Below are 16,777 nucleotides of genomic sequence, written 5' to 3' on the forward strand. Positions count from 1 at the left end.
GGGGACGACCTTGGGGTTATGCTAACCCTCTTCTGATGCCACAGTGAGTGGCATGGAAGTCAACCCTGCTGTCCTAGGACATGAAAGCTAAACATTAGATTCTGATTGGGAATCATAGGAAGCAGAGAAAAAGCCACTGAGGCAAACCTAGTGGGCTTGTTCCAAGTGACCCAGGTCTCAGACACCTCTTTCCCCAAGGAGAGAAGCCCACAAGCAAGCAGAGGAAGAGTTTGCTAGGATGAAGCAAAGCTTTAGTCCATTAAAGACATTTTGCATTTGTGACATTTGACCTGTCTCGCTAGAAAAATAAAACAGAAAAAAAAGACATACAGAATAGGAGCCTAAGTTTCTTTATTTTTTTTTGAGATTTTTTAAATTGGGGAATTGGGGGATGGGAACAGCACTGGGGAATTGGGGGAAGGGGAACAGAAAAGTTGCTGTCCTTTTTGTTCTTCAGTCTAGTTGTGGAGGACGTTGCTTCACTGGCCCAAGTTGGCACCATCATTGCGCTCTTCCCAGGCGAGGCAGATCAGTCGCCGGCTTCTGGACGGCCGCTCACTGCGGCTGCTGGCCGCTCACGCTGGCTGCTGGCTACATACGGTAGCTCATGGCAACCCACTGCCACAGGGGCTGCAGCCTACGCCATCGCCGGTGACTCATGGCAGCCCAGCTCCAGGTTGAGCTGTTGTTCAGCATCTTAGCTGTGGAGGGCAGTGTCACTGGCCCTCATATGTGGGATCCGAACCGGGGCCCTCTGGCGTCCCAAGCCAGTTCTTAACCATCGCACCACTCGGCCGGCCCCTGCACCCCCCCCCCAAGTTTCTTAATATTCGTTCAACCTATTTAAAATTACTCCATCAAATTGCTATAAAAATTTCTAAACACTTTCATTTCCATACTTATCTTGCCACAGAAAGATAACAGTTTGCAGACCAACACCAATCCTGACCCGTACTTGGAGTGTATTGCCCTAAAAAGGCCTGGGGACTCCTTTGCCCCAGAACTCCTTTGGCGGGGAGATGTCTGAGCCCTTTTGCTCATCCAAATCAGGTCTGGGATGCTGAGAAGCGATCTGGATATCCATGGTCACAGGGTAATGAGTCAGGACTGTGACTTCCTGTTTGTACTTCGCTCAGAATCTCTCCAGTTTGTCTTCCCCAGCTCTAGGAAAGAGCTTCACCAACCAGGGAAGATCTCCACCTCTTCACTGTAGTCCCCAGTCCTACCTAATAGTGCCTTGGGTCCCTACTAGGGGCCACAAGTTCATTTGTTCGTTTATTCATTCATTCATTCATTCATTTGTTCATTCGTTCATTTATTCATTCATTCAGGCATCTTCTTAAGCACTAAGAATACAAAATGAATCTATAAAAGGCAGATTCCTGCCTAAGGAGCTGATGTCCTTGTGACAAAGTATCACAAAGAAAGCCATCAGTCTTTTCAAATACAGCCCTGGGTGATCCAAAGGTACAAGCAGCTATCAAACTGGAGATCTAACCCTCAAAAAAAAAAAAGATAAACCTACTAGGAATGAAGGAAATTTACCAGAACTTAGTTTGGTAGAATGCGCTAGAAAGGACTGTAGCAGAGATGGCCCCTGAAGTGTTTCTGCTTCATGTCCCATGATTCCATGACTTTACAATCACCAAGAGAGGAGCTAGGAATAGAGCACTTGTTTACTTGGGTAAAGTATATCATTATTAACACCTTAGGGAGAAAGGCAGGACAAGGAATGCAGTCTGGTTGACAGGTGAGGACACTGCAGCTCTAAGGGACAGGTGATCTATCTTCAGGGTTAGGAGCCCACCTGCTCTAGGCTATGAGGTTCTGGAAACAAGCCCTCGGGAGGAAAGAGATGTAAGTCTGACTTAGAGAGGAAAGAAACATCCAGGGGATGGAAAGACTTCAGACCTTCTGTGGGCCTGGGAGGCAAGAAGGGCTGGAGGGGGCATGGGGCGGGGCTTTCCTTGAGGCTTTGGGCTGAGTCCCTCCCCCCTGGTCCTCCATTGGGTCAAAGGCTCCTGCAGCCCCGCCAGTGAGGGACAAATGAGATGAGCTGTTGATTTTTCCCCCTTGGCCATTCAGAATTTCCCCACATAAATACTGAGAGAGACACTGCCCTCTTCTCACTTTTTCTCTGGACTTGTCCCTGGGCTGAATCTGGTCCCCTAGAGGTGAGCAGTGCCATGGGGGACCTGTTTATGCTCAGGGTGACTATGGGCATATGCTATGCCACCTTCAGTGCCTCTGCCTGGTAAGTCCTTTCCCCCCACCCTTTACTCCAGGCCAAGGAAGCCCCATTATCTCATCCTCATTCACCATTGCCTTACTTTTTCTCTTTTTGGTTAGGTCAGTGAACAATTTCCTGATAACAGGGCCCAAGGTAGGATGGTTTCTGCTTCTGTTTTTACCCATACAGCTTCCTACGGGAACTCTTTTGGGGAAGGAAAAGAGGGGAGGAGGAGAGAGTGCCAGAAATCCCCCATCCAGAGGAACCTATGATTGTTCCTTAATGGAGAGCTAACCCATCTGCATCCTGCCTGGTCCCCCGGAAGCTCACAGCCCTTTTCCCTTTGCCAGGCCTATCTGACCTACACCACCAGCGTGGCCCTGGGTGCCCAGAGTGGCATCGAGGAATGTAAGTTCCAGTTTGCCTGGGAACGCTGGAACTGCCCTGAAAACGCTCTCCAGCTCTCCACACACAACAGGCTGAGAAGTGGTAAGTCTGTGCACCTGTACAGGGGGTCTGTGTGCATGGAGGAAGGCTTGCAGTAAGTGCGTGTGTGTAGTATATATGTGCACAGTGAAGTGAAAAAGTTAGTGAGCTGCTGACATGCCACTTCCTGGCTGTGTGACGCTGAGTGAGTTACTTCCCCTTTCTCAACCTCAGTTTGTCATTTGGATCAATAAGGCCAGCTCGATTTAGCTCACCAGGAGTATTATAAGGGTTGAATGAGGTGAATACAAAGGTATTTCTACACAAATGGAATAATTATTTTTAATGCATGCCTGTAATTGTGTGTTTGTACACACTTAAGCACTGACTTGCATTAAATAAAAATGGGGAAAGCCGCTGTGTTTCCCATCTGCACAGCTCTCATAAAACCCCAACAACAGAAAGCTAAGAGATTCCAGTGAGCTGTACCTCAGTTGGTGTGTCTGTGTGTGTGTGTGTGTGTGTGTGTGTGTGTACTTGTGCAACTGTTTGTAACTATGTGTATAAAATGGATAAAAGTAATTTATGTTAGGAACAATAAAGAGTTGCCTGAGAAGAGTTGGGGGAAGAAGTAAAGAAGAAGAGGACAAAAAAAAATATCCATGGGGTATAAAGAAAGAGTGGGGAGTTTGTGGAAATTAAATGGAACATGTGTACAGAGTTTAATAAGATACAAGCTCAGTAAAGCTCAGTAAGTGGTAGACATGGTCATTACGATTAGTGCATGGCTCTAGCTTCATGTCAGAAAGAAGAAAAGGTCCTTCTCTCTTTCCTAAGACAGCCTCATGGCCCTGCGTCCTCACTGCCTGAGGACCAAAAGCAGTGGCTAATGGACAAAGACCTAGGCTGGGCTTCAGGGGGAAACAGTCCTGGTCCCAACACCACCATTGGTGAGGAGCATGGCCTTGGTCTCGTCACTCTGTCTCTGAGCTTTACTTTCCCCATCTGCAGCATGGGGGTGCCTGAATGAAGTACGAATGAAGTGAAGGAGATATGCACTGCTCTCTACGTAGAACAGCATTCTCTTAAACCCAAAGGCGGCGGGGGTCAGGGGAGAGAAACGCATTGCTTTTCCATAGCCTCTGCTTTGGGTCATCAGGGTCCAAGTTCCCAGTCCCCCTTTTCTCTCCAAAGCCACCAGGGAGACTTCCTTCATTCATGCCATCAGCTCTGCTGGGGTCATGCACACCATCACCAAGAACTGTAGCATGGGCGACTTTGAAAACTGTGGCTGTGATGAGTCAAAAAATGGAAAAACAGGTAAGCTGGGCTCTCTGATGGAAGGAAGCAGTGAGGGGTGCAGGGCTGAGTGCAGGCCAAAATCCCCCAGGGAAATGCTGAGGGACACAGCTCCAGCTCCCTCAAACCCCTGGACTCCAACAGCAACTTCATGGGTGGGAGCTCTTGGACCTAGACTCTCCCGAGAGTTGAGCCTGGGTCCATGATTCCAGGATCAGCAAGTAGCACTGAGCCCTAAAACCAACGAGGCATCTGAGAATGAGGAAGCCAAAGACAATTTAGAGCAAACCCTCATTTTCAGGCTTAGAATGGCTTGTCCATAATCCAGAGCTACTCAATGATTTGTCACCTAAGAGACTTATTCAGATTTGTCACTAATGAGGGAAGAGGTGACTCTAACAAGACTTGTAGGATAATGGTGCAGAATTCCAGAATGTCTGAGCTGTGAGAAACCTTTGAGATCCTCTGGGCCACTCCCAGTCTGCCTACTTTTACTATGGCAATAGGGGCTAACTGCCTAGCGCTGGGAAGTGCCTGAAGGGTGGACAGTTGGCCTTGGGAACAGGACTGCCCCCACCTACACCAAGTACCTCCATTTCCCTGTCTTACCTTCAGCTACAGCTCTTGGGGATGGCTTGGCTGTGTCAGTCAAAATGACTGACTTCTTTTCCCGGGACTTAGCAGGGAACTGTATGCAGAACTTATTCTTTCCTTGTATGTAGGAGGCCATGGCTGGATCTGGGGAGGCTGCAGCGACAATGTAGAATTTGGGGAAAAGATCTCCAAACTCTTTGTGGACAGCCTGGAGAAGGGAAAGGATGCCAGAGCCCTGATGAATCTTCACAACAACAGGGCAGGCAGGCTGGTGGGTATAGGAGTCAGCCAGTGAGCCATCGGGCTCAGTACTGGCAATGGCCTCCCATCTGTTCAGCCCTTCACAACTTCCCAAGAGATATCTCATATCCATGTTTCATCCTCACACCACCCAGCAGGACTGGGATGGTGACCCCCATTCTCTGGGTGACAAAGCCAGTGAAGGCTGAGCCAAGTGGCTTAGCCAAAGCAACATAACTAATAAGCACCAGAGCCAGGCAATGGACTCAGATTTTCTGGGCTAGTCCTCTTCCCACCAAACCTTGTGCTCTGGCCCCTCCACGGGCAGGTTTCTGAGAACACAGAATAATACAAAATCAGGGCCTTGCTTCCACAACTTAAATTTGTAACCCTCTCAACTTTGTGTTCTAGGAAATTGACAGGGGTTATTATGTAGCCCCTGTCCTAAAGTTTGTCTGGGCTTCAAGGGACTGGGGCTGATCTAAGTTTCCCTAGAGGGTCTAGTCTCCCCTAAGACTTCTGGTAGGGTGGCAATCCCTGAGGTGTTCTGAACTCAGATCTGGAAGCAAATTGCATTTAGAGCTAAGAGCATAGGAATTTCCACTTTGAACCTATACCTAGATGTCCTGGTTCCCCAGGACAAGCGGAAGAGGTTTTCAAGGCCATTACAACCATGGGTTGTAGGGGTTCAGACTCCAGAAGCTTCCTTCCCTCTGGGAGAGGGCCCAGAGCACAAATTTAGACCCCCACAAATACTCAAGCCTCAAGCTGCAAGACATTAAGAGTATTTATGATCATCTTTTCCTTTATAATTTATAAAGTACTTTCTTGATTATTCTTGATCCAGATGGGCAGATAAAGAAACAAGCTCAACAAGTGACGAATTTTGGGCCTGGTGACTATGTTTCCTGATTCTAATAACCGTGTCAACACTTGCCTGGCTTTCCTTAAGAATCACTCAGGGGCATTTTAAAATCACCGATACCAAGGCCATTAAACCCTTGAACATTCTAATTGAGAAGCTCTGGAGTAGGGCCCAGGAATAAATATGTTGCATGGGCTTCCCCATGTAATTCTGATGCTCCTCCAAAGTGAAGAAGCACAACTCTAAAATATGCCATTTAATTGCTAAATTTTGGTGTTCCCTGCCCAGACCATCCTCTCATTTGTTCTCTCTCTGTGAAGGCAGTGAGAGCCACCATGAAAAGGACCTGCAAATGCCATGGCATCTCAGGGAGCTGCAGCATCCAGACATGCTGGCTGCAGCTGGCTGACTTCCGGGAGATGGGAGACTACCTAAAGGCCAAGTATGACCAGGCACTGAAAATCGAGTTGGATAAGCGGCGACTAAGGGCTGGGAACAGTGCCGAGGGCCGCTGGGCACCCACGGAGGCCTTCCTTCCTAGTGTAGAGGCTGAGCTGATCTTTTTAGAGGACTCACCAGATTACTGTACCCGCAATTCCAGCCTGGGCATCTATGGCACCGAGGGTCGGGAGTGTCTGCAGAACAACCACAACATATCCAGGTGGGAACGACACAGCTGCTGGCGCCTGTGCACGGAGTGTGGTCTGCAGGTGGAAGAGAGGAGAACTGAGGCCACCAGCAGCTGTAACTGCAAATTCCAGTGGTGCTGTACAGTCAAGTGCGACCAGTGTAGGCATGTGGTGAACAAGTACTATTGCACGCGCTCCCCCGGCAGTACTTGGTCCAGGGGCAAAGGCAGCACCTGATAACGCCCCACAAACTCACTTGCATGACAATGGAGGGGGACACAGCTTCTCTTCTGGAGACATTAGATTTGAAAACAATTGGGACATCACAGGGTTGGTCTGTAATTCTCTCGATATCTGGTATACATGGGGAAATTGAGGCCCAAGATTATACAGCATATTCTTGACAGAGCTGAAAGTGGAACCTGGGCTTCCTAACTTGGGCAGACCCCATTTCATCTTCCTGCAAGTTATTTCCTGGTCTTTGTGCCTGTACTTTTGCAATTTGTTTGGTTTGGGGTCCATATCCATAGGGACCCTCAAAGTACTCGACCCTGTAAGTTTCAGACTACGTCCAACCCAGCTATGCTGCTGAGCATCAGAGGGAATGGAAGCAAAAATGAAAGAGTTCTGTCCAGACTCCTGAAGGAGCAACCTTCCCCTACTCTGGCTCCAGAAAGACCAGCTTAGGAGTTCATGCAGATAAGTGAACTCTGCATGAGTTCACTGCCTAGTGGGAGGATTCTAGGGCGTTGGGTTTTTCACCTGAGTATGCACTTTCAAAGTTCTTCCCACCCAACCCTGGGGAAACCACAACCCAACATAACCTGAGGACTTTTCCAGCTCAGAAACCATCTCTGGAGCCACAGAAAAGGTATAATGGTCGCAGTAAGTGGACAGGTGACTACAACATATCCAGACAATCCCCCGAGAGAGTTTCTCCCAAAGAGCTGTAAAACGACTCTATTTTGTTCTTTTCCCAGATTGGGAACTCAACTTTACTTTGCAATAAATGCTTCTAGAATATATAATGCAGCTGAGAGCTTTTATTTCTCTCTTTGGAAAGCTTAGGATCAGAAAAGGAATAGGAAACCCTGCTTCTGTATCCCTTAATGCAGAAGGCTAAGGGAGAACCTGGAACTATCCAACCCCCTTGGTATCAGCATTTACAGATAATAAAACTGAGACCGAGGAACTGGCCAACAGGTAAACAGTCCAGACTCCCAGATTTAGAAGGTGTTATTTTAATGCAACCTAAGCAACTTGAGCAACAAGGAAGCCCTTTGAACTTGAACCATATTCAAAGTGTGTTTACTCTCTTAACTTGGGCTTCCTGGGGTGTCTGTACACCAAAGACCTGGGCCCCAGGGCAAGAGACCAGGAAAGTTGTGGATTCTACCGTCCTCATTTGCACTTCTACACCTTCCACTGGCAATCTTTGGGGGAGAAGTAGTTTTCCATAAAGAGAGCCCTGGGGGCACAGCCACTGGTCTCCTAAATCTGAGCATCTCAGCCTTGGGGGTCTCTCCTCTGCGAGCACCCTGCGGGGAGGAGGTATTAAACAAGTAAAATGACTGATCGCAGAGAGTAGGGAAACACTCTCAGCTTAATGTTTTAAATGAGAAAACAATTTAAATATTCAACAGTAGGGCAAACTACTTAAATTATGGCCCCCATAATGGAATAGTAACTATTAAAATAATATTCTGGAGAAATATTTAGTAACATGAAACATGTATGCTATAATTGAATAAAGTTTATTACAAAACACCATGTTCGGGATAAACCAAATTTTGTTTTAAAAGATATGAAAATATTTGTTATTATGTAATATCAAAATAGAGTGGTTTATGTTCCTTTTTGTGTTTTTCTGTATTTTACATTTGGCTACAATAAACAAATATTTTTGTCACCAAAAAGAATAATCTATTTTTTTTAATGTCTACATTAAAAGGCCTTTTTTTTCTCTTTTTCTTTTTTTTTGAATGAAAGGAAGGTGAAATGTTCATTAAGGAAGTTGGCATCTCAAGAGAAACCATAAGCAGGTACCTTGAGAGTCCACTCCGGTCTCTATTGCTTCTGGTGCATTTAAAACTACCACAGATGCCAGAAACCAGAGACAAGAAGAAATCCATAAAAATTTAGCCTATGCCGGAAAAAAAACGAAGATTTCCTCTACCTCCCTCCTCCTAAGGAAGGTAACACACACACACACACACACACACACACACACACACACACACACACACTCTCTCTCTCTCTCTCTCTACAGTTAATAACAGAGAAAGGAAGTATGTGTGTGGGGGGGTGTATCTGTAAAGGTAGTAGAAGGGGGAGTGGAAGGGATACTATCTAAGTACAAAAATTGTGGTGAAGAAATAGGTAACCGAAAGAAAAGATTATTTCCCTGCGACTCAGAGAAAAAAGAAAACCAACATAAAATCATCTGGCCTGGAGGTGAAACCCTCAATAAACACAGACGCCAAGGTACCCATCATGAAACATGAGTTGTGTCAGGGAAACGAACAACCTAGATTTTCTCCCTTTATTCCTAACTGAATCTCCATCCAAAGAACCCGGTACCTGATGCTTTGACATTTTCCCCAGGACCTTGCTGGCACTCCCAAATAATCTTCAGGGGCATTTTCAGAAACAAAACCATCCCTGCTGCCCTGCCAAATTGTCATTCAAGGACATGCCTTGTGTTTTCTGGGGGTTTATATCTGAGATTTTCATTAATGAAACCCAGAGCAACTGGGAATTTCATGAAAAGTTAGCCGACTTCCCCCAAAAGCTCATAGTCCCACTCCTTCCAAGCCTCTTCCATCTTCGTTCATCTTACCCTCGTGGCAATCACATCAACCAATCTTCCCACATGGACCCTGGGCCAGAAACTAAAGGCATTCGGATTTCTCTACATCCATCACCTTCCTGTCAGCGATTCATTCCAAGGCATTAATTACAGTGTCATTCAGATTCATTGGTTACCGCCCTACACTCCTTCCCTTTTGGCTCATCCTTAACAAGCTGGCTATCGTTAAGGTGACAGAACAGTAAAACCCCCACGTTCAATAGATTCAGGACCCAGGACAGGCAGATTGGCCACAGTCTGATGGTGGATCTTAAAAAGCTGCTGAGAAACGAATCAACTCAATGAGGGAAGCCTGTCCATAAGCCTATTTCCATATTTCAGTAAACCCAAGTACTGTTTCATATCGCCTGCAGATCAGAAGCCTATATTTTCTGTTTAGATTAAAAAGGAAAATATGCTTATGCTTGTCAGGCCCCTACAAAGCTTTTTCTCTTTTGCCTCTTTGCCACCTCCTCCTCCTCTTCCTCCTTCCTTCCATCTGACCTTTGCTGTGGGTAGAATTAGGGACGCCTAAGAAAACCCTGAGGCCTTTCCCTAGAGTCTCCTATAGTCTCCTGCCAATCTCAGTGCTTGCTGGGAGGTGATCATACAGTTAAGGGTGAAAAAGAAGTAACTGAGCACCTACTAAGTGTCAGATACTTAATGTTATCTGAGATAATGTAATATTATCTCCTTCAATCCTCAGAAATACCCAATTAAAGTATTACTATTATCCCCCTCTTATTACATGGGAAACTAGCTCAGAAGCACCCAAACTAAAATTAAATACAGGAAGATGGTTTTGAATTCAGGCCTGCTACCACGTAAAACCATAATGTCTTACACATCACTCACACTCTGGGAGCCCAGGGGTCTCTGGCTGATATTCTTAACTGTCTTGACAGCTTTGTGGAGTGACTACCATTCATATGCAGTGAAAGGTGTCCTCTTCCTCCCTCAAATAAGACAGTCACATTTCTCAGCCCTTCTCCAGAATGAAGAAACCTAACTTTTGACTTGCAAAGGCCATCCTTAGAATGATAAAGCAGATAGCCTGGCCCCTGCTGACTTGGGAGGGCAGAATCCTAGTTCTCCAGGGGGTACTCAAAGAAAAAGGCTAACCTTTATGGTCTATATTAGAGGTCAAAGTTTCAAAGAGAATGTCAAAGGAGAGGTGTTTATTTTAGAGGACAAAGGAAGGAAAAACAGGATCCAGAAAAGACAAATATCTAACCCCAGATCACAAACTACTCATAATCCTTGATCACAAAAGACAGTGACTCAGAGCCCAGATAAAGATGTTTGGGTTGGGGGGAAATGAAATGAAAGCAAGGACCAGAAAATGGCTTCTAGTAGAGATTAAAGACTTCTGGGTGGGCTAGAGCTCCAAATCGCATAATCCTGCACATTTTCAACCACAGGAGGAAAGGTAGGTGTAGTGGAGGAAAGTATCTCACTTAATATTGCCAAGTGAGATAGCTAAAGAGATATCTAGACTCCAGGGCCTGAACGCTCCCCATGGTTGGTGCTCTGCCTACCCTGTCAGGCTGCCTTTTTCATAAGAAAGGGATGAATGATGACCAATGGGAAGCACTAAGGAAATGAGGCCAGGGCTCTAGGAAACCTGACTATACCTGGCCAGTGAGGATTCGAATAGGAACGCTATGGGTAGTGGAAATGGGAATGTGGGGGGGATGTGGGTAGGGAAAAACCTGGTGGTGCACTAGGTGCCCAGATTTATTCCCACGTTGCTCTCAGATTCTCAGGTACCTGTGCAGACCTGTGTTGGGACTCGGTGATCCTGGGAAGGTCCCTTATCTTTTCTTCACCAGGACCTTCTTGCAGTCTATAGGAGATCACTTGATTCAGCCACCTTCTTCTTAACAGGAGAACTCCTAATTCACAGCTGAAGGAAGAGGAGCACATTGTACATTCTGTTTTGAAAGACCGTCAGGGAGAAGGAAGCCAGTCCCTTTCTGCCTGGGATAAAGCGCTTATGAGAACATTTGCTGCATGTGTAACCCACATTGGCACTATATTTTAAGCCTACGAAATCTAGGACCTCTCATTATGGGCTCAGGCCTTCAAAGCGTCTTTTTTCCAAGCTAAATAACCCTAACTACTTCAATTTTCCACCAGTTCCCTCCCATACTCTTTTTCCTAGACTGTCTCCAAATGTACCAACTTTGGGTTTCTGTGAGGAGTTAAATAAGTGGGATGTGAACCCTTCTGAAGCCTCAGCTGCCATCATTTCTTTGGCTTGATCTGAAGAATCTACCTATTCTTGGTTGTCACAGAGCTTTGATTGCCCTATAGGCTCCACTTGCGTTTCTCCCTGGTCCGTGTTCATTTCTAAACCCTTCCATTTCAGCCAAAGAGCTTTGATGCTCAGTTCCATCAGCTGGGACCTCAATCGTCAAGGTCCTCCTGTGCTGGGGGCTTGCAGTGGTGTGGGGGAAAGAACATGAAATTGACAATGAGGACACACTTCCTTGTCTGCCATCACCTGTGGAGAAGTTACGTGCTCTAAGCTCCAGTTTTCTTTCCTTGCTGATGACTCCTAAATCCCCATCTCTGTGCAAGCTCTAAGCACCACAGCTCTAATGCTTCACTGGCCATTTCTACTTGAGTGACAAATGGATTTTCTCTTATGATTTCTCTGTTTCCATGAGCAGTCTAATGAAACTTTGAGTGACCGAGGCTTATTTCTGAGTTATCCCTGATTCCTCTCTCTGCTCAACTTTTCATATTTAGTCATCTTGCTTTGGTTTGGCCTCCAACCCTACCCCCTCCTCTCCATTACCTTTGCCTGCACTCTAGACTGACTCTTGTATCTTGTACCTGCTTTTTGTACTAACTCAATAACTGGTATTTTGTCCCTCAACTCTCCACTTAACACATTGATACCATATTTATCTGACTAATACACCACTTTCAATTTATCACCACCTGATAAAAAATAAAAAACAAAAAAACTTGCAATGTCCTAAAGAATAAAATCCTAATTCTTTGGCCAGACATTTCAAGTCTCCTAAACTTGACACTATTGTACTATAAACATTAAAATGTTTTCTATGAATATATTCTCATCAAAATAGACCACAAAATGTGAATAATCACCTTCATCCCCTTCTTCCCCCAGCCCACTACCCTTCCTAGAGGTTAATTGCTCCTAATGTGCTTCTCCAATTTTAATCCCTTGCTTCCTTCACTCCAGGTTGACCAGGTTATGATGGTTCTTTGCATACATCATCCCCATGAAACTGTTTGTATCCCAGTTGAGGTCATTTTCCTCCTTGAAATATCTTTGCCTTATCTACTGCCTCTCCAACTCCAAACACGTCCTGCCTGAGGTCTATCTGCACCTTGATATTGCCAGTCTTTTGTTTGATATAATCACTGCCTATGACATCTAGGCATTATGTATTTTCCTGTGTCTCAACAATAAGTCTGACAAGGAAGTAGGACCATTCTTCCTTGTCAGAAAGGGATAAGTAGGAAGTTATCCCTTCTGGTACCTCTGCAAACCTCTTACCACACTCTGCATGTGGTAGGTAATTAGTGATCTCTCTGACATTAAACAATCTTGCCCAAAGGTGGTCTAAGTGTACAGGTCATGGAATCCCAGAGAAGTAGGAGACCTTAGAAGTCACCTCCTACAATCTTCTTATCTTACAGAAGAAGGAAACAATTTGCCCAAAGTCATTTGGACAATTAAAGGTTAAGCTGAGAATAGATCACAGGTGTCCTGCCTTCAAGCAACCCCTAGGTCCTCTGCTCTGGGAGGCTCCATACTACTCTTAAGACCAAACAGCTGTGGAGGGCTTGGATATGCTATGTTTAAAATAAGAAGGAGGAGGAGGAGGAGGAGGAGGAGGAAGAAAGAGAATAACATATGAGGTTCCCCATCACACCATTACCATTTAAGCCCAAGGGAAAGGAAACGGTCAGCCCATGCCCCCCACTATACTATCGTTCACTGCAAAAGTACCCCTTCTCCCTTTCCTTAGTATTCACCTTATCTTGGCTTCACCTGAATAAAAATGTAGGGCACAAAGTCAGAATCACCTTGGACTTCTGATATCTCTGGAAACCTAGTGCTCTTATTATTACTTCAGAGTTTATGTCTGTTGTTCCAAGTATAATTGTAATTGTGCCTCCTTCCACTCCCAAAAGTTGATGATAATTATATTGTCCCCCTATTTATAATCTACTTCATCCATCCATTCATTAATAAATATTTATTGAGAACCTACTCTGTTATAGACATAGCACTAATGCAAAAGATGCAAAAGCTCATGACATAGACAAGGTCACTGCCCCCATGGAGGACACGTACAATGAACAAGTAAAAATATAAATTATTGCAGACTGTCATGATGAAATAAGTGGGGTTCTTATAAAAAAAGTGGTCAGAGAAGGCTCTCTGTGAAGTTGACATTTAAGCTGATACACAAAGGATGTACAGGAGCCAGTTGTAAGAGCTGCAGGAAAGGATATTCCAGAGAGAAGCAACAAGGAATAAGGCACAAAGCAGAAAATAGCTTGGAAAAATTCCAGGAAACGATCAAAGTTTGATGTCACTAGAGCATGGTTTGCATGTGGTAGCATGAGATAAACTTAGAAAAGTATGCTGGGGCTAGATCATGCAAGATTCAGTAGGTCACAATAAACAGTCAGAATTTTGTTCCAGAGAAATGAGGAGCAATTAAAAGATTCTAAGCAGAGTGGTGATAGGATTTTATTAACTTTGTAAGAAACCTCATACTGGCTGCTATATGGAAAATGGAGAGAGGCAAGCGTGGAGGCATGGAGACAAGGAGGCAATTGTAGTAGGCCAGGCTAGAGCTGTCTTGGACTAAGGTAGGGACAGCGTGAATGGAGAGAAGAGGGAAAACCAACAGTATGTATACAAGAACCAATAAAATTAGCCAATGGATTAGATGTTGTAGGTGAGAGGGGTCTGGATGACTTCCGGTTTTTTAGCTTTAGTAACTGAGTGGCAGGTGGTGTCATTTATGGACACAGGCAAAATGAGAGAGGGCCCAGACAGGGCTAATGAGAAAAGGGGAATCAAGAGTTTCATTTTAAGCATGTGAAATTGATAATTTTTCTGACATTCAAGTGGAGATATCAAGCAGGCAATCAGCTATTAAGTCTGGGAAAGCTGGATAAACAAATCAGAGAAGAAATTTGAGATGGAGATGCAAATTTAGGAGTTACCAATATATATAGTTTCTGAAGCCATGGGAGTAAATGAGATTTCCCAAAAAGAGTAGGATGAAGGGAGGAGGACACAGGTCCAAGTCCTAAGAAACCCACACCTCTCTCACTGATGTCCACAAATGCCCGATGAGGAAGCTGTGCAGCTGAACTTCTTGATTCTGGGAATAGACAGGTCCAGGCTTCTGGCAGGTAGGGAAATAGATGAGCTGACCTTTGTGTGTGGGGGTTGGGGGGGGCTGGGGTTCCATCACTCTGTTCATTCAATGAACGCCTTCTGTGGGTCAGGGACTACTATGATAGCTGCCTGTCGGGGACATAAAGATGAAGGGACATAGTCTGTCCCAACCAAGAAGCACACCTGTGCCCATAATTATGTGGTGTGATGAACTTTCTAACGGAGGTGTATACAGGGGCAGTGGGAACACAGGGATGAAAGCAGCCAATGTCTGTCTGGCCCAGAACTGAAGGAAAGCTCATCCAAGTAGTGAGAGGAGCTGAACATTAATTACAAGGGTGGACTGAAGCCAGAAAGGCTCACATCCACACCCACTTCTGTTTGTTTCTGTTTCGTTTTAAAACACATTTTGTGCTTCCTGGGATAAATGTAAAATCATGACAGGTTGGTGGGGATAAGAATGGAGGCTTTGGTTCCCTGCCCATTGACAGTAGAGAAGTGCCTTTCCAGTGAGCCTTCATCAGGGGTGGCGGAGGGGGGAGGGGGTTAGAGGGAAACATGGAAGGAGACAGCGGTTTATTGCGGTTCACACAAAAAAGCAATAAAATGCTTTGCCCTGAGCTGCATAAGGGTCATCATCGGTATGATAAGCTATCATTTAACATGAGGAGGAAATTGAAGTTTCATTTCCTTGCTTTTGTGGCACCCCTTGAATTGGGTTGATGACACCATTCAGTCAGTCAGCATGAGGCCTGCCTTACCAATTTCGTTTTGCAAAACAAAGCCAGTCACGGTCAAACTCAGTTGGTCAATTCCATAGATTAACATGAGAGGCCCCAGGAAAGCAAGACAGCTGGGATAGCTCTGGCTGGGAAAGGATGGGGTTAATCCTGGGCCAGCTTGGCAGGGAGCTCCATAAGGTCTTTCAGGCCCCTGGCACCCTCCCACTCCTCACCCCTCCATGAGCTTCCCACACTCACCAGTGTCCTAGGGTGGACTCTAAATGATATCCAGAGTTTGAAGGACAGGGCTGGACTGAGGGTATGGATGCGTTTCCTCATTCTGTCATATAATCCTCAGGCTGATTTCTTCAGACCCAGCAGTATGGTGCAACAGAAAAAAATCTGGCCAGAATCTATGTGAACACAAACTGGAAAGAATAAATTTTCTTTAAAAAATGAAAATAATACAAAATTTCTCCTAAATTCTGGGCTCCAATAGGTGTACTTACACAACCCACAATCTAAAAACAAAACAAACAAAAAAAACAAAACAATGAGGATGAAAATATTGAAGCTCTCCTGAACAGCCAGGCACTTTTGTTGCCCCTGTGACTAAGATAGAAAATAATTATTGATTCTCTTAGAGGATGATCCAAGTCCACTCTGATTCCTCATGTCCAGAAGTTGCTAAAAACAGGCCACTTTAGAGTGGATCACAATCTGGAGCTTTTCAAAGCTCCCATTAGCTAAGAAAATTCCATTTTTCTCTCTTTCTGAATTCTGATGTTTCTGGTAAAAAAAAACCACAACAATTTGCCAATAACACATAAGTACTATATCAAAGAGCCAAGAAAATCTGCACACGCAGTGAAGTTGCCTGAATAATAATGGGGTTCATCTTCCAAAAGGAGGTTAAGGTAATGTGTAATTTTAGTTCCCTAAAGGTTGTTTAACATATTCCCCAAAGGGTTTATTCCCACAGTCTTCTGGGTCTATCGACCCAATTTAATTTTCAGGTAATCAAGGAAGGCAATTTAGCTTTGTGGGGAAAGTGATGCTGATTTTGCCACATATTTTGCTATAACGCCATGCAATTTACTTTCTGGACTTCAAAATCTTTATTAGAAAAATAAGTGGATTGGATTAGATTACATTAAACATTCACTAAATTTTAAAATTCTGAGCCTCTAAGTTTCTCTATCCTGAGAGTTCTGGCCTTCATCTAATATCCCATACCTACTGCTATACAGAATAAATTAGAACTTCTGGTGTCTAAAAACCTATAGCCTGCAAAACAGCAATAGTCAGATGTTCTTCATTGTACATATGGTCTCATGATTAGATTTCACTAATTTGAATTTTGTGCTGAAGGAAGCTTATTTGTATATTATATTTTTAAAGGGTTTACTAATATTGACACCACAAATAAGAGTCCAGGTGGAGGTTTTTAACTGCCTATGGCAACAATGTTTTCAAATACTGCTTCTCAAGGGGCTCCTGGCATAGTAAGTGGCATTCTGGAT

General features: G+C 44.7%; 1 protein-coding gene and 1 long non-coding RNA gene across 3 annotated transcripts; one reads left to right on the forward strand and one right to left on the reverse strand.

The window, feature by feature from the left end:
- Positions 1 to 841: 841 nt before the first annotated feature.
- WNT8A (Wnt family member 8A) lies at positions 842 to 6,937 on the forward strand. Of its 2 annotated transcripts, XM_019661052.1 has the most exons (6): positions 842 to 2,254; positions 2,350 to 2,383; positions 2,581 to 2,719; positions 3,851 to 3,976; positions 4,678 to 4,820; positions 5,975 to 6,937. In XM_019661052.1, the coding sequence occupies exons 1-6, from the start codon at positions 2,187 to 2,189 to the stop codon at positions 6,518 to 6,520; spliced, it is 1,056 nt and encodes a 351-aa protein (XP_019516597.1). In that variant the 5' UTR covers positions 842 to 2,186; the 3' UTR covers positions 6,521 to 6,937. The 2 variants fall into 2 exon arrangements, with proteins under 2 accessions (XP_019516597.1, XP_019516589.1); XM_019661044.1 differs by having other exon boundaries at positions 842 to 2,383.
- On the reverse strand, positions 3,449 to 16,068 carry LOC109392520 (uncharacterized). Its single transcript, XR_002126073.1, has 4 exons — positions 15,513 to 16,068; positions 10,902 to 11,037; positions 6,231 to 6,358; positions 3,449 to 3,947 (listed from the first exon to the last, which is right to left on the reverse strand). It is a non-coding gene; the product is annotated as an uncharacterized LOC109392520 (long non-coding RNA).
- Between the last annotated feature and the right edge of the window lie 709 nt (positions 16,069 to 16,777).

The sequence above is a fragment of the Hipposideros armiger genome, unplaced genomic scaffold, assembly GCF_001890085.2.
Source record: "Hipposideros armiger isolate ML-2016 unplaced genomic scaffold, ASM189008v1 scaffold_11, whole genome shotgun sequence".
In the NCBI taxonomy this organism is placed as follows: Eukaryota; Metazoa; Chordata; class Mammalia; order Chiroptera; family Hipposideridae; genus Hipposideros; species Hipposideros armiger.

Bases quoted from the DNA above. Each gene is read 5' to 3' on its own strand.
- WNT8A (XM_019661044.1), top strand. From the start codon at position 2,225: ATGCTATGCCACCTTCAGTGCCTCTGCCTGGTAAGTCCTTTCCCCCCA. The intron at 3,977-4,677 runs GTAAGCTGGGCT...CCTTGTATGTAG, and splicing joins GTCAAAAAATGGAAAAACAG to GAGGCCATGGCTGGATCTGG. The intron at 4,821-5,974 runs GTGGGTATAGGA...CTCTCTGTGAAG, and splicing joins ACAACAGGGCAGGCAGGCTG to GCAGTGAGAGCCACCATGAA.